At 46.5% G+C, this 24781-nt stretch overlaps 1 protein-coding gene across 2 annotated transcripts in view; it reads right to left on the reverse strand.

Annotated features, from left to right (window-relative positions):
• The window catches only part of slc12a8 (solute carrier family 12 member 8), a 247400-nt gene that overhangs the window by 123416 nt on the left and 99203 nt on the right, over positions 1-24781 (reverse strand). For both annotated transcript variants that reach the window (XM_038789779.1, XM_038789780.1), the window contains exon 5: positions 20565-20796. In XM_038789779.1, the coding sequence (XP_038645707.1) occupies positions 20565-20796 (232 nt within the window). The remainder of the gene's footprint in view (positions 1-20564; positions 20797-24781) is intronic.

A 24781-nucleotide genomic window follows, 5' to 3' on the forward strand; every position in this document is an offset into this window, starting at 1 on the left:
CCCCACAACCAAAGATGTGCAGGGTAGGTGGATTGGCCACTCTAAATTGTCCCTTAATTGGAAAAAAATGTTTTAAATTAAAAATACTTTTTAAATGTTGTCACTGTTGTAATGCAGGAAACACATCAGCCAGCTTGTGCACATTAAGTTCCCAATCTGCTTTAGTGATGTTGGTTGAGGAATGAGATATTGACCAGAACGATACTGCAGGCCATTCCCACCGTGGGAAGTGTGCAGATGGGAAAAGGTGCATATGTGTACCAAAACATGAACTTCGATGATACTCATTACAGTTAAATAATTCAGTAACATTTGTATCAAACTAGAAATTTAATGATATGGATTGGCAGTATTATCACTGGTGATCAAGGAGCATCTTGATCACTATAGAGTACTATCTACTTCTACACTGAGAGATTGACTACCATTACATTATTTACAACAGTAGTACTATCTCTACCTCTGCACAATGCACAACTTTAATACTCTGTGAACCCTATACCATGCAGGTCCTAGAGAGTGGGACAGCTTTAGTCGCAGTCTTATCACCATCATAATGGTTTTCACAATACTTCCTTTCTTCCTTCTCTCCAGAACTGAAATACTCCATTTGGTTGACTGTGTTAAATTTATCCAGATGAGTTCCTATGTGGTTGGCTATATAAATGTACTCCTTGTTCGAGCAATGAGCTATCGAAATCTGACCAGATGCTATCCCTTGTCTTTACTGAATTAATCAATTTCACAATGTGACAATGTGAGACCAAGGTTACTTTGACCCTTCCTCATGTGGACACTGCCACCAGGAAGAATAGCAAGCAGCAATACGATGAGAACATCATTAAATCTATGTCATGCATCACATGGACATACATCTGTATTCTTTCATTATTACTGGATCAGAATCCTTTAATTCCTCTGCTGGACATCTTATAGGAGTATCATCACCACATGGATGACAGCAGTTCAAGTGGAAGGAGCAATATCGCCATCTTCTAATAGGCAACTAGGCATGACAATAAACAAGCTCTTGTCTGCATACCCCACAGGTCAAGAATAATTTTCTTTTTATCGAGTTAACTGTATTTGGGATTTAAGTTCAGGGTCCCATTATACATGTCTAGCTAATTTAATATTCTGAAAACTACTGAGCCCAAAATCATTATATGTTTATTTTTTAAAATATAAATTTAGAGTACCCAATTCATTTTTCCAATTAAGGGGCAGTTTAGCGTGGCCAATCCACCTACCCTACACATCTTTGGGCTGTGGGGGCAAAACCCACGCAAACATGGGGAGAATGCGCAAACTCCACACAGACAGTGACCCAGAGCCATGATCGAACCTGGGACCTCGGCGCCATGAGGCTGCAGGGCTAACCCACTGCGCCACCGTGTTGCCCTTTATATGTTTAATTTCATGAATTTAATCAACATTGGTGAGATGAGACACATGTGAAGTGCAATTTCCTGTTATCAACATTTCCTGCTATTGAATCAAAATCAACTGTGGAGCAAACGCTGCAATTGTAAATTTGTCTTTAACTAAATTGTAAAGACTTTAAACAAGTAATCTTGCAGTTGGATGTCAGATGTAATTGCTATTACGCAGCTGGAGTGAACATACAATGGGTTAAACAACATGTGGCTGCTTCCCCAGTGTTTACCATTTGGGTTTGGCTTCCTTTTTAACAATGATCGCTAAAGAACGTTTCTAACATTTGTAAAAATTCTGCTTGAAACGTGCAAATTACGGAAAGCCTCAACTATATTTAAACAATCCAAATATCCCAAACTGTAAGTCAAAGGTGTACTTTATGTCTATTTTAACACGATTGAGTTCTTTGATTGAACAAAATTGTGTCAGTAATTAATTCAAGACATGCAATGTACCTTCTGTAATCAGTCTGCATTGCAGTGTATCACATCCTGCCACATCAGCCAACCAACAATGAGACAATGGAGAATAACAGTTCACGCCAGGCAATGAACATGCCCAAAACAGGGTGAATGTAACCATTTCCCCATGACATTCATTAGTGATACTTTCGCTGAAATCCCCAACATCAACACCCTGCGGGTTATCGTTCATCAGAAACATTGGCCAGGAATTCTGTAGAGAGGAACTTGCCTCCTAACTCGTCACAGTCTGCCCATTATCCACAAGGCACAAGTCAGGAGTGTGATGGGATACTCTGCACTTTCTTGGAATGAATAGGCCTCAAAAGCAGTCTGAGAGCTCAACATAATCCAGGAAAAAGCAGCCCACATGATCAGCAGTCTATTGACCACCTTATACATTCACTCCCTCCAGCACCACAGTAGCAGCAGTGTGTACTATACAAGATGCACTGTGGTAACTCACCAAGGCTCCTTTGACAGCAGCCCACAACCTTTACCACATAGAAGTGCGAATGCAGCAGCTACATTGGAACATCACCAACTGTAAGTTTCCCTCCAAGCCACACAGTTAGGATTTTGAGTCAAAATCCAAGAACTCCTTTCCTGACAGCACAGATAGGTGTGTACCAATACCAAATGGACTACAGTGGTTCAAGAAGGCAGCTCACAACCACTTTCTCAAGTGAAGTTAGGGAAGAGCAACAAATTCTGGTCATGCCACTGATGCTCACATCCTATGAAGGAATTTAAAAAAAATCTAGAATGGCATAGCAGTTCTAACTGGCATATGGATTGGAGCGATTGGGACTGTTTTTCCTGGAGACAAGAAGGCTAAGAGGAGATCTGATAGAGGTGTTCAAAATCATGAAAGGGCTGGCCAGAGTAGATAGGGAGAAACTGTTCCTGCTCGTAAGAGGATCAAGAATGAGAGGGCAGAAATAGATTGCCAAAAGAAGCAAATGCAATGTCAGAAAAGGCTTTCCACACAGAGAGTGGTTCAGGTCTAGAATGCACTGCGTGGAAGTGTGATGGACCGAGGTTCAATTGCGGCATTCAAGAGGGTATTAGATGATTATCTGAATAGAAACAATGTGTAGGGGTACAGGGAGAAGATAGGGGATTGGCACTAAGCCATAATGCTCGTTTGGAGGCTGGTACAGACACAATGGGCCAATGGCCTGGATCTGCACCGCACCACTTCTGTAATTCAATCAAAATGCTACTGAATGAATTGGCTCTCCTGAGATCCCATTATTAAAATATGCCATGGGAAAAACACAAATACTAATTCCAACGATTCTACGACCCACCTTTTCTTTTCATTTTTGTTTCATGCAATTGCATAGTTTATGATGCCCAATGAAGAGTCCACTATATAACCTCCATAGTTACTCACCCCATAGGCACTTTGTACAGTTCTCAAGAGTCATGTAATAACGTGGAATCATTGGAAAACCATTAAAACTCTAACAACCTAGGAACACTTCTCATTACAGTTAATATTGGACCAAACAAAGCCCCAAGGGAAAAAAAGTCACAATTTCTTTTCAAGTACCCTTTAGATTAGCAAACAAACAATCACGTAATTTATTATTATAGGCTATTGAAACCCAGCCAAGCATTCATAATGGAACTGTCATAACAAAGGTTTCTACCTCCGTTGATGGAACAGGTAACCATCTCCGTTTCAAAGCAAAGTGCTTAATAATCAATGTAGCAGAAGCCGGTGAAGGCCTTTCATTAAAATAAATTTAGAGTACCCAATTCATTTTTTCCAATTAAGGGGCAATTTAGCGTGGCCAATCCACCTAGCCTGCACAACTTTGGGATGTGGGGGCGAAACCCACGCAAACACGGGGAGAATGTGCAAACTTTACACCGTGACCCAGAGCCGGGATCGAACTTGGGACCTCGGCGCCGTGAGGCAGCAGGGCTAACCCACTGCGCAACCGTGCTGCCCGTGAAGACCTTTTTTAACCTTGAGAAGCAGTTTTCATTAAAAATATCAGCCAGATTTGCCAGTCCAGTTAAATCAGAGCATAAAACATCACAGCAGAGGATTTTCTGGTTCTCATTTTCCCATTCTCCATTGGAAAAGTACTATAATGAATGTGAACAAATATACAATGCTGGTCAAGGTAAGCATCAACATACCTTTGTGGAACAGATCTCCATGGTGATGGCAAAAGGACCATCGGAAAATAGCACAAGGTGGGGAACTTGGAGGAAAATTGAATTTCCTCCCCCTCCACCAAAAGAACTCTAAGTGTAGTAATTTGAATAGTGAAACACACCTCTGCACCCAGATGGAAATTCAGTCCCGAAACTGGACTGCTAGTTTTGAAAATTCGGATTGAATAAGCAATTAGTGAATCTCTGCGTCGTGAAGCTAACAGTATGCACTGCAATACAGGGAGGAAACTTCAGTTGCTTCCACCTCAGTCATCCTTGCTCTGGGGAAACACTGGGCAAAGATTTGGAAGAAAGAGGTTAATGAAAGGAGAGCTGCCCCTGGGAAACTCCTTCATATTTAATCATTGCTCTTCCAAATAGCTTAGGGGCAGATCATTAGTCTGCTTTTACAGATTGGATCAGGACAATTAAAACAAGGTGGGAATGAGAACAGTGGAAACATCCAGAATAACCATATAGAAAAATACTGGGATTTCACTCTAGATTGTTTTTCTTCAGTTTCAGTGTTTCAATAATCATTCAAAAAATGATCATGTAGCAAACCAATCTTGTAGCAAACCTATCTGGCTTAAACATAATAATCTTGGTTGATCCTCCAGTCCAGTACTGAAAGAGTGTTGCGCTGTTGGAGATGCTATCTCTCAGATAAGATATTAAACCAAGGCCCCAATCTACCCTCTAAGATAAAAGATCCCATGGCACTATTTGAAGAGCAGGGGAATTCTCCCTCCTGTCCCAGCCAGTATCTATCCTTCAACCAACACCACTAAACACAGCATTTTGGACAGGCATGTTTTCCAGAGGTGGAGGGGACTCACCATTCGCCGCTGGCAGGATCTTCTGGTCCCGTTGACATCTACGGCATGTTATGTGGCTCGCCCATCCCGCTGCCGGAGAACTGGCCACAGGGTGTCGCCTTCGGCTGGACCAGAAGATCCCACAAGCGGGAAGGTACAACAAATGCTGCACTGATAACATTGCTACTCATGAACCCTGGATGCGGCCAAATATCAACAGCCATTTCTGATGTTGGATGAATGAGACATTGGCAAGTTCCCATTGGGAATCATAAGTAAATTTAGCCAAATGTTTGACTTCCAGCCAAATGTATGCTACGTTCAGCCACAGGTCCCATTACTCTATCCTTCTTGTCTCCACTATTTAAGTTTGATCTGTTTTCTGGATAGGCTGTTGGATGGAGTAATATGATGTGCCTGTGATGCTCCATTAACACTGAGAGGGAGGATGATTTGCTAATTAATTCAGCATGTGGCAGTTTACACCACCACATTTACTCACCTATTGTACACTCTATACATCGTACACCTATCTCCTTTTGGCCAGTCATGTGATTGTAAATCATAGGATAGTTTAAGATGAAAGGAGGCCATTCAGCCCATCGAGGTTGGGCTAGCTCTTGCAAAGAACAAACTCATAAGTCCCACACCGCAGCTCTTTTCGCACATCCTTGGAATTTTTTCTCCTCCAAATATTGTTTGTTTCTTTGTTAATTACAGCTGAGAAGGAGGCTATTCGGCCTATCGTGTCTACATCGACTCCGAAAAGAGCAACTAGCTAGTTCCATTCCCCAGCCTTATCTCTGTAGCCCTCTAAATTCATCACTTTTAAATATATATCCAACTCGCTTTTGAAATCTCCTGTGAAATCCACCTCTATCACTCTCGCAGGAGCGCATTCCAAACCTCAACAACTCTGAGTCAAAAGGTTTCTCCTCATCTCACTCCTAGCTCTCTTGCTGACCATCTTGAAATTGTGACCCCAAGTCACTTACATCCCAATTAGTAGAAACAAAATATCCTTCTTTACCGTCAAAATTGTTCAGAATTTTGAACACCTCAATAAGGTAACCTCTAGGCAGCACAGTGGCGCAGTGGGTTAGCCCTGTTGCCTCACGGCGCCGAGGTCCCAGGTTCGATCCCGGCTCTGGGTCACTGTCCGTGTGGAGTTTGCACATTCTCCCCGTGTTTGCGTGGGTTTCACCCCCACAACCCAAAGATGTGCAGGGTAGGTGGATTGGCCATGCTAAATTGCCCCTTAATTGGAAAAAAATTAATTGGATACACTAAATTAAAAAAAAATAAAAAAAATAAGGTAACCTCTTAATCCTCTCTGCTCCAAAATTGCGCTTAGTGTTGGGTGGGGTTACTGGGATAGGGTGGAGGTATGGGCTTGGGTAAGGTGCTCTTTCCAAGAGCCGGTGCAGACTCGATGGGCCGAATGGCCTCCTTCTGCACTGTAAATTCTATGATCTATGATCTAAGGAAAACAAGTCCAATTTCTCCAATCTTTCCTTGTATCTAAAGTTCCTTGTTCCTGGTATCATTCTAGTAAATCCCCTCTGCACTCTCTCCAGGTTTTAACATCCTTCCTTAAATTAGGTGCCCAGAACTGAACACAATACTCCAAATGCGGTCTGACCAATAATTTGTAGAGGTGCAGCATCACTTCCTTGCTTTTTTACTCTATGCCTCTATTTATAAACCGAAGGATGCCATAAGCCTTCTTTTTTAAAAAAAATATTTTTATTCTCCATTTTCACATTTTCTTCAGAAATTACACCCCACCAACAAACAGTAAACGGTAACGAATACAATGTCAATCCCCTTATTAACAACAATGATCCCATCCTCCCACCACCCACCAAACAACGGCCCACCTGACAATATAAGCATCAAATAAAACAAACCCTCCCAAGGTGGAAAAAAAAGGAAAAAAGAAAAAGGAATCAGGAATCGCCCCTGGTCACCGTTGACACATATAGTCCACCCCCCAACCCCTCCCTAATATTCAATGCCATCCAATCCCCGAAAGAGTACCGTGAATGGCCCCCCACGCCCCCCTCCCAGACACCTCCCCTCCACTTCGTCTTGTAAACTCCTCCCCCAACCTCGGTTCCTTCCCCCAACTTTTCACCCCGTCTAGACTCACCGAAACCTGTTCTACCAGGCTCCGATGGCTGCAGCCCTTCCCCCCACCTCACTCCCATTCACTAGCCAGCTTAAATCGGCCAGCATGGAGGACCCTGCCCGTGTCTCCTTCCCCCTTGCTCGGTCCCAGGAAAACCAAGAAATCACCCTCAGCACACAACCCCAGCATACACACCCAAGCCCCAAAGAACCATCACTGCAAATGAAAGTCCCAACTCTTCCCTCGTCCAAATATACAGTGTCGACTCATTTAGTACATACACCAACACTCAGTGAAAAAATAAAGTTACATGAGGCTACATCAGTACACGACTCGCTCTCAGTCCCATTTCTCAATTCACCCACAGTCCTTCTGCCTTCGCAAACTCCTCCGCCGCTTCCGCCATCACAAAATAAAAGTCTTTGGATTTGTAGATCACCCTCAACTTAGCTGGCTATACTATGCCGCACTGCACCTTACTGATGTACAGTGCCTTCTTCACCCAGCTGAAGGCAGCCCGCCTCCTCGCCAGCTCCACCGTAAAGTCCTGGTATATGCGTATACCAGCTCCAGCCCACTGCACCATCCACTTCTGTTTTGCCCAGCACAGGACCTTCTCCTTCACGCTGTACCTACGGAAACACACAGTTACTACTCTTGGCGGCTCACTCGCCTTTGGTATAGGCCTCCACAAACGATGAGCCCGATCCAGTTCGTATCGAGAGGGATCGTCCCCCTCCCCCAATAGCTCCGCCAACATCCTGGCAAAATACTCCGTCGGCCTCGGGCCTTCCACCCCTTTGGACAGACCCACAATCCTCAGATTCTGTTGCCTGGATCTGTTTACCAGGTCTTCCATTTTGGCTCGCAGACCCTTGTTGGTCTCTGTCACCCTCCGCAACTCCTTCCCCATCGTGGTGAGTTGATCACTGTGCTGCGATAATGCCTCTTCCACTTCCTTCAGTGTCTCACCTTGCTCCTGCACCTCCGCCGCTGCGGTCAATACCGCCGCCCTCACCAGGGCAATCGCCTCCTCCACCAGCACTTTCAATCCCGCACCCATCTCCTTCTTCATCGCTTTCATGTGCTTTGTGAACTGTTTTTCAAGTTCCACAACCATCACTTTGGTCATTTCTTCTGCTGTGAGCGATGTGGCCTCTCCTTGTGCTCCAGCCTCCGCTTTCCTTTACAGTTCCTGCGCTGACTTTTCCACTCGCCGGCGGACTTTCATTAACCCCCTTTTTCACGGCCTTTTTTCTCCCAAACATGGACATTTCTCCTCCCTGTGCCTTCTTACAGCTTTTTCAGCCTCCGTGGCCCCTGGTAGCAAGCATTAAAACCCCAAAATTTCTATTCCCGAGAGGGAGCCCAGTGTGCGGCTGCCTCCCGCCCGCCGTCCCCAGAAGTCCGCCAGAAGCCTTCTTTTTTTTAAATATTCATTATTCTCCTCATTTTTCACATTTTCTCCCAAATTCACACCCAACAACAACAAACAATAATCAGTAACAAATATATCAATCCCCATAGCAATAACAACAATCCCATCCTCCCACCAAACCCCAAACATAAGCCCGCATGTTCACATAAACAAATGACAAAAAGGAATCAGGAATCACCCATAGTCACCATCAATACACACCGCCCCCTCCCCCAACCCTCACACCCACCCCCCCCCCAACTAATGTTCGATGTCATCCAGTTCTTGAAAATGTATAATGAATAATGCCCATGAACCCCTCAATCCTTCCCCTCAGTTCAAACTTAACCTTCTCAAGAGTCAAGAATTCCAACAAGTCCCCCCACCACGCCAGGGCACAGGGTGGAGAAGCTGCTCTCCATCGCATCAGGAACTGCCTTCAGGCGATCAACGAGGCGAAGGCTACAACATCTGCCTCTGCACCCGTTTCCAACCCCAGCTGGTCTGACACCCCGAACATGGCTTCCCGGGGGCACGGGTCCAGTTTCACGTGCACCACTTTAGAAATTACCCTAAAAACCTCCTTTCAGTAACCCTCTAGCTTTGGACAGGACCAAAACATATGAATGTGATTAGCGGGGCCCCCCCAGCAACTTCACACACATCTTCCAATTTGGTCTACTGCATTCGCTGTTTCCAATGTGGTCTCCTCTATATTGGAGAGACCAAACGCAGACTGGGTGATCGCTTTGCTGAGCAGTTTCGGTCTGTGTGCATTCAGGAGCCTGACCTTCCTGTTGCTTGCCATTTTAACACAAAACCCTGCTCCCATGCCCACATTTCTGTCCTTGGCCTGCTGCAATGTTCCAGTGAAGCGTAACGCAAACTGGAGGAACAACATCTAGGGCGCAATTCTCCGCACTCACGACGGTGCGGAGAATAGCGGGGGTCGTAAATTTTTACGGCCACGCTAGTCCGACGCCCTCCCGCTATTCTCCCCCACCCCCACGCCCGACTCCCGATACGAATCGCTGCCGCCGTTTTTTTACGACCAGCAGCAATTCTCAGCTGACCGATGGGCCGAGTTCCAAGCGCTTTACGGTCGTTTTTACGAACGGCAAACACACCTGGTCTGGCCGTTCGTAAAACGGCCGCAAAGTCCCGATCTTGCCAACCATGGCACCGATTGACACGGCAGTACCACGGCCGTGCCAAGGGTGCCATAGGCCCGCGATCGGTGGGCACCGATCGCGGGCAGCGGGTCCGATTCCCGCGCACTCTTTGTCCTTCCGCCGCCCCGCTGTATCAATTCGCGGGGCGGCTGAGGGGCATCCCGGCCCGCGCATGCGCGGGTTTTGCGCAAATGCGCGATGACGTCATCCGCGCACGCGCGGGTTGGAGTCTTCCAATCCGCGAATGCGTGGCTGACGTCATGTGACGCGTCAGCCGGCGCAAACTCTAGCTAGCGGGCTTAACGAAATTCGTTAAGCCCGCGATGCCGGAGTTCACGGCCGCGGCATACTAGCCCCGACCGCGGACCAGAATCGGTTCCCGGTCGGGTAGGGGGAAGCGGGCGTCAAACCCGCCCGGTTTTGACACCAGCCTTACGATTTCTCCCTGTCTGGGAGAATCGCGCCCCTCATCTTTCGGTTAGGCACGCTACAGCCTTCCGGCCTGAACATCAAATTCAACAACTTCAGATAATCAGCCCCACCTCGACCCATTTGTTTTCATTTCATTTTAACTGTCTTTGACCATTTCTTTCTTTCTTAATATACATTTAATTCCCCCCCCCCCCCATCTTATCCACCTTTCCTGTAGCTTTCTCCTCTTTGCTTCCCCCTTCCCCTCCCCCCACACCTACAGTTCATCCTCTGATGTTAGAAACAGCATTTCTCTGCTGTTTGACCTTTCACATCTTTTGTCCACTCTGGGGACTGCTGTTAACACTCTTTCCCGATGTATCTGTGGCTATTAGCACCCGGTTTCCCTGGGTTTCTGTGGCTATAACTCATATTTCATGCTCACTCCACAGTATAAATATTTCCCACTTTCTCTGTCTGTTAGCTTTGACAGAGTCATCGGACTCGAAACATTAGCTCTTTTCTCGTCCTACAGATGCTGCCAGACTTGCTGAGATTTTCCAGCATTTTCCCTTTCGTTTCACACACATCTTCTACTCCTTCAAAGAATCGTCTCATCCTCGCCCTTGTGAGGTATGCTCCGTATACCACCTTCAGCTGTATCAGCCCCAACGTCGCGCACGAGGTGGAGACATCGTCATAAGCCTTCTTAACAACTGTTTTAATTTACCTAGTCACCTTCAGAGAATTATGCATTTGACCCCGAGGTCCCTCTGCTCCTATACTCCTCTCAAAGTTGTACCATTGAGCCTATATTGTCTCCCCATGTTTCTTCTACCAAAATGCATTACCTCACATTTCGCTGCACTGAAGTTAATCTGCCAGGTGAACCATTTGGTCAACTTGTCAATGTCCCTTTGAAGACATTCAGCGTCATCCTCACAATTTACTATTCTCTCTATCTTAGGATCATCTGCAAATTTAGAGATTTTGCCCTCAACACCCACTTCTAAATCATTTATGTAAATCAGAAAAAGCAAGGGTCCCAACACTGAGTCCTGGGGAACACCATTTTCAACTCGTCTCCAGTTTGAGAAATGCCCATCTATACCTATCCTCTGTTTCCTATCTCTTAGCTAACTTTTAATCCATGCTGCCAAGGACCCGTCAATCCCAAATATTGTTAATTTGCTAACCAGCCTGCCATGTGGCACTGTATCAAATGCTTTCTGAAAGTCCAAATATAGAACATCCACGGCACTACCTTCATCTACTGCCTGTATCACCTTGTCAAAGAATGCAATTAAATTTGTTATACATGACCTGCCCTTGACAAAGCCATGGTGACTGTCCAGTATTAACTTATTTTTTTCTAAGTGTATATTTATCTCATCCCATATTATGGCCTCCATCAGTTTTCCCACGATTGATGTCAATCTGACAGGTCTGTAGTTTCCTGGGTTATCCTTAGCCTCTTTCTTAAACAACGGCATCACATTTGCAATCCTCCAGTCCCCCGGGACTAATCCTTTGTTTAGAGAGGCCTGAAAAGTTTCTGTCAATGGCTCTGCAATATGCTCCCCTATTTAGCCAATTCTGTTCTGAAAGCTACTGTTGAAAGTGTTTTCGCCACCCTGTCAGGTGTATTACAAGTCCTAAATCACCAATTACCGAAATAAAGGAGCGATTCTCCCAAAATATTGGACATGATTCTCCCAAAAGGGAGCAAAATGCCCTAACGAGCGTGCTTCCCAGCACTCAGAATGCCGTGAAACACATGGCTATTCAACGCAACTCGCATTGAATAAAGGACCTGAATGGGGAACATGCGGCCAAGGCCACACATAGCCCCGTTTTGTAGAGTGGGGAGCACTGCTCGCCGGAACTCCCCATTGTAGCGAGACATCATGGTCTCGATTTCCGAAGCTCCCAAAATAATCCCCAACCTCCCCCCAGCCCAAACGCACTTTGGGAGGATCCTCGGCGCCCATTTGCATCCATTTAGTGGGTCGAGTGCCCTATGCTCCGGCCTTCCATGATTCTCTGATCCCCAAGCCACTATTGACCCCTTGGTCCACCGGGAAGTCTACCACACAAGGACCATGCTGGTGGAGACCATCCGAGCTCATCCGAGGGCCACCCCCTTACCCCAACAATGCACTGCCAGCCACGACTCCTCTACCAACCCTCCTGCCCACCCCTCCCGCCCCCCCAAACACCCCCACAGGGAACCTTGTAATAGGGAGACCCCTCCAGAGACCCCTGTAATGGGGGACCCCCCCACAAGGCCACCCAGCAGTTCAGAGCATCCTACTAGGGAACTGAAAGCGAATGCATAATGGAGAATGGCATAATTGGCTCTTTGTCTGGTAAATTCAGAGTACCAAATTTTTTTTTTATAATTAAGTTGCAATTTAGTGTGGCCAATCCACCTACCATGCCCATTTTTGCGTTGTGAGGTGAAACCCACGCAGACACGAGAATGTGCAAACTCCACATGGACAGTGACCCTGGACCAGGTCGAACCAGGGTTCATCAGCGCCGTAGGCAACAGTGCTAACCACTGTGCCACCGTGCCGCCCTGCATAACTGTAAATGAAGTCACGTTTAAAGAGGAAAGGTAACCAATCATGAGAAAGGTCATGTGTACATTTAAATAGTATGATATTAGCAAATTGCCAAACTTTCCAGTGTGAATGGGACATTGAAACTTCAAGAATTGAAACTACATTCAAAATGATTCAGTAGGTTTCATTGGATGGCCACTCCCAGCAACTGTGCAATTATCAAACTTCACAGTTGTCTTGGTAAATGATGTGAGACATATCGGAATGATAGGTATCTATGTACTTTAAACAAGGAAATTACCACAGAAGAACAGACACCCTCAGGGGTCAGCAACTCATCAACAACTGACAGCCATATCCTTCCTAACCATGTATTAGTTGAGGCAGTTACTTCTCCCTCAAAGAAAAGCAAGCTAGAAATGAGTAGAGGGAAAGCACACTGACCCTTGAAAAAACAAGGGGTGGGATTCTCCCAGCCCTGGGCCGGGCCCGGAGAATCCCCACGAACGGGCCACGCCGCCCTGACGCCGGCACGTGTATTCTCCGCAGAGCGTGGTTGGTGTGGCGCCGGTCGCGGGCACACTACAGGGCCAGCCCGCCGATTCTCGGCCAAGGATGGGCCGAGCGGCCATCAGAAATGAGCCGAGTCCCGCTGGCGCCATTCTAACCTGCTCTGGGCAGGCGGGACCTCAGCGTGTAAGGGTCCCGTGGCGGCCTTTGTGGGGGAGGAGGGGTCCGACCCCGAGGAGGGGGGCCTCCGATGTGGCCAGGTCCACGATCGGGGGCCTAAGATTGGCGGGCCGGCCTATGGGATTGGGGGCCTCGTTTCCTACACGAGGCCCCTGTAGTCCTGCGCCATGTTGCGCCGGGGCCGGCGCATTGAAGGAGGCCACTGCGCATGCGCGCATTGGCGTGCGCATGTCCTTGCTGGCGCTGGCACAACTGCGAATGCACGGGTCCTGCGGCGCACAGTTCACGCCGGGATCTGCAGCTGGATTGGCGCGAATGCTCCAACGCCGTGCTGGCCCCCTGTAGAGGCCACAATTAGTCATGGAAGCGGCCCATTCACGCCGTCGTAAAACGCAACGCCGTTTACGATGGCCTGGGCACTCTGCCGCGGGATTGGAGAATCCAGCCCAAGGAGCTTGAGGGAGAAAAATAAATCAAAAATCTCCTCAGGGAGAGCATTTCTTTAACACCGAGGAATCTCAAAACCGGCAGCAGGAGCTTTATCTTCAGCTTTTCCTGTGACTTGAGTTTACCAATAAAAATATGCAAACCTGGATGATCAAGTTATAGTGAAACTTCTATACTTTAAGAGAGACGTTTTGAGCCTTGGAATTATTTCTTTAGCGCCAGATGATAATGTCTTATATAAAAAGCAAATGACGCAATTTCCTTTTGGTGCTTGATTGCATTAGATAAGGCTGTTCCTGATTTTGTTTTTTCTCTCGACATCACAAAGCTCGAAAATGTTAGTCACCCGAGGGATGGTCTGAACAACAGAGACCTCAACTGGATTCTAAATGTATTGCTGTGCAAGTTTAGGGTGTGCAGCATTCAAGCTCTATCGAGTGGACAACTTTAATTTGACATATTTACCTCCCCCAATTTGTAAGGTAATTTTCTAGTTTTCTTTACAACCACCCGGAATGGTTTCCTCACCAAGGACTCAAAACCTGGGCTGTTTCCAAGCATCGATATTACAGATTGTGCCTTCGAACAATACGCTACAGTGACATCAAAAGTACTTAACTGGCTATCCTGAGGTTGTAAAAAGTGACAGAATATTGCTGGAAATACACAGCAGGCCAGGCAGCAATTGTGGAGCGAGAATCAATACTAATGTTTCAGAGCAATGGTCTTCCCTCAGAAATAGAAAGAATTAGCAGGTGGAACAGGTTTTAAGCGGGTTCAGACACCTGACCCTTTATCTTGTGTCCCAAAATCCGGAAGGACTTGAAAACAAGATCGGGGGTCGTGGACCATATGATAACGTCGTCCACATACACATGAACCCCTTCAATGCCCTCCATCATCTGCTCCATGATTCTATGGAAGGTCTCCGAGGCCGAGACAATGCCAAACGGCATACGATTGTAGCAGTACCTGCCAAACGGTGTGTTGAAGGTGCAGCGCCTTCTGCTGGATTCATCCAGCTGGATTTGCCAGAATCCCTGTGACACATCTGGCTTTATGAAAAACCGGGCGTGTGCCATCTCACTTGTGAGTTCTTCCCGCTTCGGGATGGGGCAGTGTTCCCGCATTATCTTCTGGTTGAGATCCTTGGGATCAATACAGATGCGCAGCTCCCCCGAAGGCTTTTTCACACATACCATCGAGCTGACCCAGTCAGTCGGTTCTGTAACTTTAGAGATGATGCCCTGGTCCTGAATAGCCTTGAGCTGTGCTTTCAGGCGCTCCTTCAGTGGAGCCGGGACCCGGCGTGGTGTGTGGACCACAGGCATGGCATCAGGCCGTAACAGGATCTTGTACCGATATGGCAGAGTGCCCATCCCATCGAACACTTCCAGATACTGAGCTAGGATGTCGTCAATGCCGGCTTGAAGATCCACGTTGGGGGAGGTCATTGTGTAGACCCGCTGCACAAGGTGTAGCTGCTTGCATGCCTGTGCGCCGAGCAGGGAGGCCCTGTCTGGCTTGATTGGTCTTGTTGGAGACAAGCAGATGGCAGGGTCCCAGTGCTGTGATGGCACTGCCATTCTCGTCCAGGAGCTGGCAGGCTGCTGGGAGGAGCTTGGGTGGCTTCTTGATGCGGTTGAAATCCGCCTGTGTCCAGCTTGAACTAGATTGAGCATTGACTTATTTGCAGCACCGCACACCATTCGTCAGCAGAATCCACAGTGAGGATGGGCAGGCGTCATGATGATTTCGGTGAGGCATGTTCATGTGTGGTAATGATGCCCACATGGTAGGGGGACTCCAGGCAGTCGTCCTCTGGGTACGTTGTACTGCCCGAATCAGAATCCTGTAAACCTTGCTGTATACTCTGAACGCGTCTGCGTTGGAATTGGGAGTGCTGGCCCTTGACTGGTGGTGCAGACCTGCACAAGGCTGCATAGTGACCAGGCTTTCCGCAATTTAAACATTGCCTGCCTCTTGCAGGGCAGTGTTTCTTTAAGTGGGCGGTGCCGCAGTTTGGGCACGTCATGACCTCATTACATTCCGTGCGTCGTCGCACATGCACAGTGCGGTCGGCAGACGTTCACACCTGCGCAGAGTGGTGATCGGCCGCTTCATCAGCCCAGTCGCATCGCGCATGCGTGGGGCTCTGGGAAGAGCACGCAAAATGGCCGCTTTCATCAAGGCTGAGGCGCTGCATCCGGGTAATGGCCTGTACACTCTCTGCCTCGTGGGAGGCAAGTTTCTCCTTTTCAGCCGATTTATATTGGGAATACCGGTTTTTGGCGTGCTCATTCACTGTACATGTTTCAATCGCGACTGACAGGGTCATATTCTTGATTTTTAAAAGCTGCTCTCTCAGAGGATCAGAGTAAACTCCGAAAACAATCTGGTCCCTGATCATGGAGTCAGCAATATCACCAAAGTTGCAGGACAGCGCTCGTTAGACGGAGATTAGTTAGGAAGGAGTTGAAAGATTCATCTTTACCTTTGAGGCGTTGTTTGAACATATAGTGCTCAAAGATTTCATTGGTATCCACTTCACAGTGACTGTCAAACTTGTCCAGGACGGTCTGAAACTTTGTCTTGTCCTGGCCTTCGGTGAAGTTCAATGAGTTGAAGAATTGGATGGCTTGATCCCCCGCAGTTGAGAGAAGAAGCGCACTCTTCCTTGTATCAGACGCACCCTCGAGGTCTGAGACTTCGATGTACAGCAGAAACCTTTGTTTGAAAGTCCGCCAGTTGGCACTGAGATTGCCGGAGGTCCATAACTGTTGAGGAGCTTGGATCTTCTCCATGGTGCCTGGATACGTCACGGAACAGATTGAAGTAAATCACCTAGGGATTGCAGTCTCCTGGTATCATGTTGCGTTAAGCGCAGTAAGATAACATGGGCTGCAACTGGATGCAGCTCTACCTGACAGACACTCCACACCTTGTAGTTAGTTCAATATGTTTTATTGAACCTGTCACACAGTTAGCTCAATCCTCTGTGAGTTCAACTCTCTGCTAACCTAGTGTGATTAATCCGTTTGACTGAGCCAGACTAGCTCTTAGCCACGTGCTGTAGGAGTTATATGATCTGTACACCCTGACTCACACTGTAGATGTCACCAGTGGAAAGAGTTAGAGTGTGAGTGCCTCGTGCCTTTTATAGTGGGAAACCAACCCCAAGTGTTCTGCCTGCTGATTGGTTATGTACTGTTCTCTGTATTCATTAGCTGCCTGTATGTATCTCATTATGTGCATATCATGACAAAAAGGAGACTGCCGCCCAATTCTCCAACCCTCCACTGGTGGCAGAACTGAGGTTCACACTCATGCACCAGAGGGAGAATGCAATTAGCAGGCTGGGCAACGTATTCTCTGGGCGTGCATAATTCTCTGGCCCTCTGGGCTGGGAATCACGTGGGTGGGATTTCCCACTGGTATTTCCCTGCATCGCCCTGACGTGGTGGACCTTATGGTGGGCCAAGGAGGTAAATCCTTAAGGGAGTCACCCACAAAGTCCATCCACGGGCCACCCTCCCCCATCACAAAGCCAGACCTACCTACCTCTTTTTGAAGTGGTTGATATTTTTAAATATTGTGGTCAAAGCACATGAACCATGAAGGAAGATGAATGAAGCAAGGCTCACAGCTGTGTGTGTGGAAGCTGCCAATCACAAACCACTAATGGAAATTAATGGACGGCTTGAAGGACCTGAGGGGTTTAAACACAGGTCACTGCTTTCTCTTTCCAGGAATGGACAAGTAGTACTTCCTGTGCCTGAGCCAGCAGGTTTATTGCCCAGGTGAGTGTTACAACAGTAGGGGGTCCACCTATTTAGATCTCTGGGGAGGTGCCCCTACTTAGGGGGACTCTGGGAGAGTCCCTTATTTAGGGACTCTCAGGGGTGGGCCCCTATTTAGGTAATTCAGGGAGGTCCCCCTGTTTAGGAGGTTCTGGGGGGGGGGGGGTCCCCATATTTAGGGGTCTCTGGGGGATCCCCATATTCAGGAGGTGTCGGGGGTGGTCTCTTTTTTAGGGGGCGTCTGGGGGCTGGGCGGTTGGGTCACCCCCGTACTTGGGGGAAGGGGGATCCCATAAAAGCTGGGGGTCAGGTCTGATTTGCGATGTGGGGTGGTGGGGTCTGATTTGCAATGTGGGGAGGTGTGGCCTGATTTGCGATACGGGTAAGGGGTGTGGGTCGCCAACTACGGGACCTCGCAATCGAGTCGCCCACTCAAAATGGTGGCCCAATAGTGGGATTCCCTCAGGAATCCCTTGTGATCCTTGCCTTGCAGAGATTTGCAGCAGGAGCCTAAATCAGTTGCAATTCACCTCCGGCAGGAGAATAGAGGGCTGGATTCTCCGCCCGCCAGGTCAGATTTCTGGTTCAGCACGCTGGGGGAGGTGATCCATTTCTCTAGCTGGTCAATGGAGTTTCTCATTGTGGGGCAGCCCCACGTCGTCGTAGGTTGTCGGCAAAACGGAGCATCCTGATGGCGGAACATCCAGCCCATAGTCTCCCAAATGGAGAATTTCGCCCAGAATCGGTAATGGGACAAGTAAAGAAACACAATTGGACCAGAAGGAGTGTAAATTGCAACTGTAGAATCAGTACCAACACCTGCTGCCTGGAAAAAAAATAGGAATTTTGGTTATGATCTGAAACCACTGAACTCAGTGTTGAGTTCGGAAAGCTGCAATTTGCCTAATCAAAATAAGAGTGTAGAAGGCTGAAAGCAGCGAGGGCAGAATAGGAATGAGGCAGGGAATCAAATTGGCAGTCTGCTGGAAGATCAAGGGACATTTGCAGTCTGATCAGAAGTGTTCCACAAAACGATCATCTAATCTGCATCTGACTCACTTGTCCCCATCCATCACCCTCCAAGCCCTGTTTTGAGAACCCATCTGGGTCATAGCTGTGCTGCCTTTTCAGGGGATATGTGGAACATTCTTTATTGCAGTTCTACTCAAGTGCCCTCCCTCAGGTTTTCTTTCTGTACATTGATGATTGTATTGGTGCCAGTTCCTGCTCTCACCCCAAATTAGAACATTTCTTTAACTTTCCTCCCAATTTCTGTCTTTCACATGGTCCATCTCCAACTCTTCTTTCCCTGACTTCTCTAACTACTTTTGGGGATTGACTGTCAAATAATTTCTCCAATTAGCCAATCAAGTTTCCTGCCGACTTTGACAATACTTTCTCTCAACTCACTTCCTGCAAGCTTACAATATGTCCTTTTCCTCAACCAAAGATTCCCCTCTACTATGGTTGACAGGTCCCACGGGCATGTACAGTTGGGAATAGATAGGGATGTATTAATAAAGGGAGTTAATGGAAAGTGTGTGCCTTTCCCATTGCATAAAGTAAATTCAAATTGTACTTTGTTTAAGGGGCCTTGTGTGATTGGAATTGTTCCTAAATACCCATTAAAATACAAATTTATATAGGGAAATTATATAGCAGGAAATGCTGTTTTTCCACAATCTGGGATAATATGCCACAATTCAGGAATTGTTCCTGTGAGGAAAAGCTCCTCACTTAACTTTCAGAATCAAACTGATGCAAGAAAAGATACAGAAGGAACAATTCTAATACTGGACAAGTGCAGAGGCAGCAAACGTGGCTGTGGAATTTCCAAATCAAAATTCGTCAGAGAAAGGACTGAGACCTCAGAGTGACACTGAAGGGTTAATGACAGTTAGCACTGAATTAAATGGTGCTTATTCAAAATCTGCCCCACCACAGAATGAGAATCCCTGAATTGTTCATTGTTGTCATAAAATGGAGTGGCTTAAAAAAAATGAGGAAAAACCACAGTGAGGGTTATTCACCTTTGACCTCAGAAAACAAAATGTCAGGAATTTGGGGTGACAAGGTATGCTGCATGGTTGACCATTCAAGTAGTTATTTCTTCAGCCTGCTCCCTCTGGGACCAATAATTCCCCACGTGCTTTATCTACCTTCAACCTGAGATGTGGTGACTGGCCAGCGAAGCAACTGTCAGTGCTCCAATGGAGGGAAGCTGTCTTGCTGCGGCCACATCTCTCTCCAACAGCCAGAAACAAGTTCTTGTGGAAAGTCTCAGGTAAGGTCTTCATTGGAATCTTCACCACTCCAACCTTCTACCACCTTGCGTCCCTTGTTAGATTGTCAGGAGCTGCAGTGGTGTCTCTCTTCCCCACCTAAATAGCATTGTCAAGGTCCCACTTCCCAGCAAGGATCCCGCTGACAGGTCTAACCACGGAAAATGGGACAGGGTTGAGGCAGGTAAGGGGGACAGGTGGAACTATTGCCTGGCTGGAACTACCTGGTCAGCAATTTAAAAGACCAGGATTAGAACCTGCACAGCCATGTAACTAAAGTTGGTAGCATGGGAAGCACAGAGATATCCTTGTTCTGTGGGAGAGGTGGAAAAAACAAATCAAGTGAAGGAAAATTAAAGCGACAAAGTCAAACATAATGGGAGAAACGAAAAGACGACTGGAACTGGAGAAATAAAAACTTCTTATTGAGTGACAAAGAAATTCTGTGTATATTTATGTTCAAGAAGGCAGCTCACCACCACCTTCTCAAGGGCAATTAGGGATGGGCAATAAATTCAGGCACTTGCTCGCGACGCCCACATCCCAAGAAAGAATAAATAAAGAATTTTTGCTATTGTAACGGCACATTAGCAACAAAAGGAGGAATTCCAATCATCTCTTCGCCTTCATTACTATCAACATTTTATCAGTGACACACAGCACAATGTGAACAGTAAAGATTTGTCTCTCTGAAGATTATAGCCAGCATTTATAAAACTATGCACTATACTGCTGCTGACAAATGTATTTTCTTACCAGGATCCAGGTGTGTGAAAGTTCCAATAACAAAATCCATTGTCGAGATGGCCAGCAAGGCTAATAGTAACAGCTGAAACCGAATGATCCATTTGACTCCTGCTAGGTTGATTCCCAGTAATCCCATCAGCACAGCAATGGAAATTCCCCGGACTGCCCAGATGTTACTGAGGTTTAACAAGTCAGCAATGGATTCAGCAAAGCCGGTGATGTACATAGCACCTGCAACACACTGAAAGACACCATTATTTTAACTTTATCATCAGAAATATATCTTATTAACATTGTTTGCAGGCTTTTATGGTTTTTTAAAAAATTCATTCATGGGATGTGGGTATCGCAGGCTTTGCCAGCATTTATTGCCCATCGCTAATTGTCCTTGAGGGGCTATGAAGAGTCACCACATTCCTGTGAGTCTGGAGTCACATGTAGGGCAGACCAGGTAAGGCGGGCAGATTTCATTTCCGAAAGGACATTAGTGAACCAGATGGGTTTTTCCAACAATCGACAATGGTTTCATGGTCATCTTCATTTTAATTCCAGATTTTTATTGAATTCAAATATCACCATCTGCAGCGGTGGGATTTGAACCGGGATCCCTTAAACATTACTCTGGGTCTCTGTTTTACAAGTCCAGTGACACTACCACTACGCCTCTGCCTTCCTTTTTATGATGGTCAATAGTTTACCAAAGTGAGCTAATACTCTACCCTTTCATTGCTGGTTATTAATCCAGCCGTTCTACTGTTTTAAAGGTGCTATATAAATATAAATATAAATAGATGTTGTTATTAATGAGTGAGCTTGAAATCTGAAGTCAGGTGACTGGTTAAGCCTCAGCCAGAGCTGCATGTTTAACTCTGGGCAGCATGGGAAGGATGCCAAAGCCTTGGAGCAAGTGCAGAAGAGATTAACTAAATTGGCTCCAGCAACAAGAGAATTCAGGTTTGTGGAAAATCTGGAGTCGTGCCCCCTTACAGCAGAGAAGATTTAAAAGCTGTTCATATGGTTTAGATAAGAGTAAATAAGGAGAAAGAGTTTCCAATAGCAGATGGGTGCAGAGCCAGAGGACAGAGATTTAAGATTATTGGCAAAAAAAAACAGAAATAGGTGGTATGAGGAAGCATTGTATTACACAAGTTATTGTGACCTGGAATACAATGCCTAAAAGGGTAGTGTAAGCAGATTCAATCGCAACATTCAAAAGGAGGGCGGATAAATACTTGAAGGGAAAGAAAAATCATTGAGCTTTGGGGAAATAGCAGGGGAGTGGGATTGATTAGATAGCTTTACAAAAGAGCTGGCACGGAAACAATGGGGCATGTCCTCCTTCTGTGTTGGATCATTCTATGATTGCCAGGAACAGCTCCAGCAGCAGACATCCTCATTCAAATAAATAGCAACAATTACTGACCTTGCCAGCGACGCCCACATCCCATGACAGAATTTTTTAAAATATGAAGCCCTGAGCAGGCAGAACTTCACACTTCCCTCAGCCAATAATGCTAGCCTACAAGCAGTCAATAGAAGGTAAAATTCAAGTGGAATAATAAGTACAATCATAGAACATTACAGCGCAGTACGGGCCCTTCGGCCCTCGATGTTGCGCCGACCTGTGAAACCATCTGAAGCCTATCGGACCTACACTATTCCATTTTCATCCATATGTCTATCCAGTGACCACTTAAATGCCCTTAAAGTTGGCGAGTCTACTACTGTTGCAGGCAGGGCGTTCCACACCCCTACTACTCTCTGAGTAAAGAAACTGCCTCTGACATCTGTCCTATATCTACCACCCCTCAATTTAAAGCTATGTCCCCTCGTGTTGGTCATCACCATCCGAGGAAAGAGACTCTCGCTGTCCACCCTATCTAACCCTCTGACTATCTTATATGTCTCTATTAAGTCACCTCTCAGCCTTCTCCTCTCTAACGAAAACAACCTCAAGTCCCTGAGACTTTCCTCGTAAGACCTTCCCTCCATACCAGGTCACATCCTAGTAAATCTCCTCTGAACCCTTTCCAAAGCTTCCACATCCTTCCTATAATGTGGTGACCAGAACTGCACGCAGTACTCCAGGAACGGCGGCACCAGAGTTATGTACAGCTGCAGCATGACCTTGTGGCTCCGAAACTCAATCCCCCTACTGATAAAGGCTAGCACACCATATGCCTTCTTAACAGCCCTATTAACCTGGGTGGCAACTTTCAGGGATTTATGTACCTGGATGCCGAGATCTCTCTGTTCATCTACACTACCAAGAATCTTGCCATTAGCCCAGTACTCTGCATTCCTGTTACTCCTTCCAAAGTGAACCACCTCACACTTTTCCGCATTAAACTCCATCTGCCACCTCTCAGCCCAGCTCTGCAGCTTATCTATGTCCCTCTGTATCCTATAACATCCTTCAGCACTATCCACAACTCCACCGACCTTCGTGCCATCTGCAAATTTACTAACCCATCCTTCTACACCCTCTTCCAGGTCATTTATAAAAATGACAAACAGCAGTGGCCCCAAAACAGATCCTTGCGGTACACCACTAGTAACTGCACTCCAGGATGAACATTTACCATCAACCACCACCCTCTGTCTTCTTTCAGCTAGCCAATTACTGATCCAAACCGCTAAATCACCTTCAATCCCATACTTCCTTATTTTCTGCAATAGCCTACCATGGGGAACCTTATCAAACGCCTTACTGAAATCCATATACACCACATCAACCGCTTTACCCTCATCCACCTGTTTGGTCACCTTCTCAAAAAACTCAATAAGGTTTGTGAGGCATGACCTACCCTTCACAAAACCGTGTTGACTATCGCTAATCAACTTGTTCTTTTCAAGATGATTATAAACCCTATCTCTTATAACCTTTTCCAACATTTTGCCCACAACCGAAGTAAGGCTCACAGGTCTATAATTACCAGGGTTGTCTCTACTCCCCTTCTTGAACAAGGGGACAACATTTGCTATCCTCCAGTCTTCCGGCACTATTCCTGTCGACAAAGACGACATAAAGATCAAGGACAAAGGCTCTGCAATCTCCTCCCTGGCTTCCCAGAGAATCCTAGGATAAATCCCATCTGGCCCAGGGGACTTATCTATTTTGACATTTTCCAAAATTGCTAACACCTCCTCCTTGTGAACCTCAATTCCATCTAGCCTGGTCGACTGTACCTGAGTATTCTCCTCGACAACATTGTCTTTCTCCAGTGTAAACACTGACGAAAAATATCCATTTAACGCTTCCCCTATCTCCTCTGATTCCACACACAACTTTCCACTACTATCCTTGATTGGCCCTAATCTTACTCTAGTCAGTCTTTTGTTCCTGATATACCTATAGAAAGCCTTAGGGTTTTCCTTGATCCTATCCGCCAACGACTTTTCGTGTCCTCTCCTCGTTCTTCTTAACTCTCCCTTTAGATCCTTCCTGGCTAACTTGTAACTCTCAAGTGCCCTAACTGAGCCTTCATGTCTCATCCTAACATAAACCTTCTTCTTCCTCTTGACAAATGCTTCAACTTCCTTAGTAAACCATGGTTCCCTTGCTCGACACCTTCCTCCCTGCCTGACAGGTACATACTTATCAAGGACACGCAGTAGCTGTTCCTTGAAAAAGCTCCACATTTCGATTGTACCCATCCCCTGCAGTTTCCTTCCCCATCCTATACATCCTAAATCTTGCCGAATAGCATCATAATTGCCTTTCTCCCAGCTATAATTCTTGCCTTGCGGTATATACCTATCCCTGCCCATTGCTAAAGTAAACATAACCGAATTGTGATCACTATCACCAAAGTGCTCACCTACATCTAAATCTAACACCTGGCCGGGTTCATTACCCAGTACCAAATCCAATGTGGCCTCGCCCCTTGTTGGCCCGTCTACATACTGTGTCAGAAAACCCTCCTGCACACACTGCACAAAAACTGACCCTTCTATAGTACTCGAAATATAGTATTTCCAGTCAATATTTGGAAAGTTAAAGTCCCCCATAACAACTACCCTGTTACTCTCGCTCCTGTCGAGAATCATCTTTGCAATCCTTTCCTCTCCATCTCTGGAACTATTCGGAGGTCTATAGACAACTCCCAACAGTGTGACCTCTCCTCTCCTGTTTCTAACCTCGGCCCATACTACCTCAGTAGACGAGTCCTCAAGCGTCCTTTCTACCGCCGTAATACTTTCCTTGATTAACAATGCCGCCACCC

This window comes from Scyliorhinus canicula, chromosome 2 (genome assembly GCF_902713615.1).
Source record: "Scyliorhinus canicula chromosome 2, sScyCan1.1, whole genome shotgun sequence".
Classification (NCBI taxonomy): domain Eukaryota; kingdom Metazoa; phylum Chordata; class Chondrichthyes; order Carcharhiniformes; family Scyliorhinidae; genus Scyliorhinus; species Scyliorhinus canicula.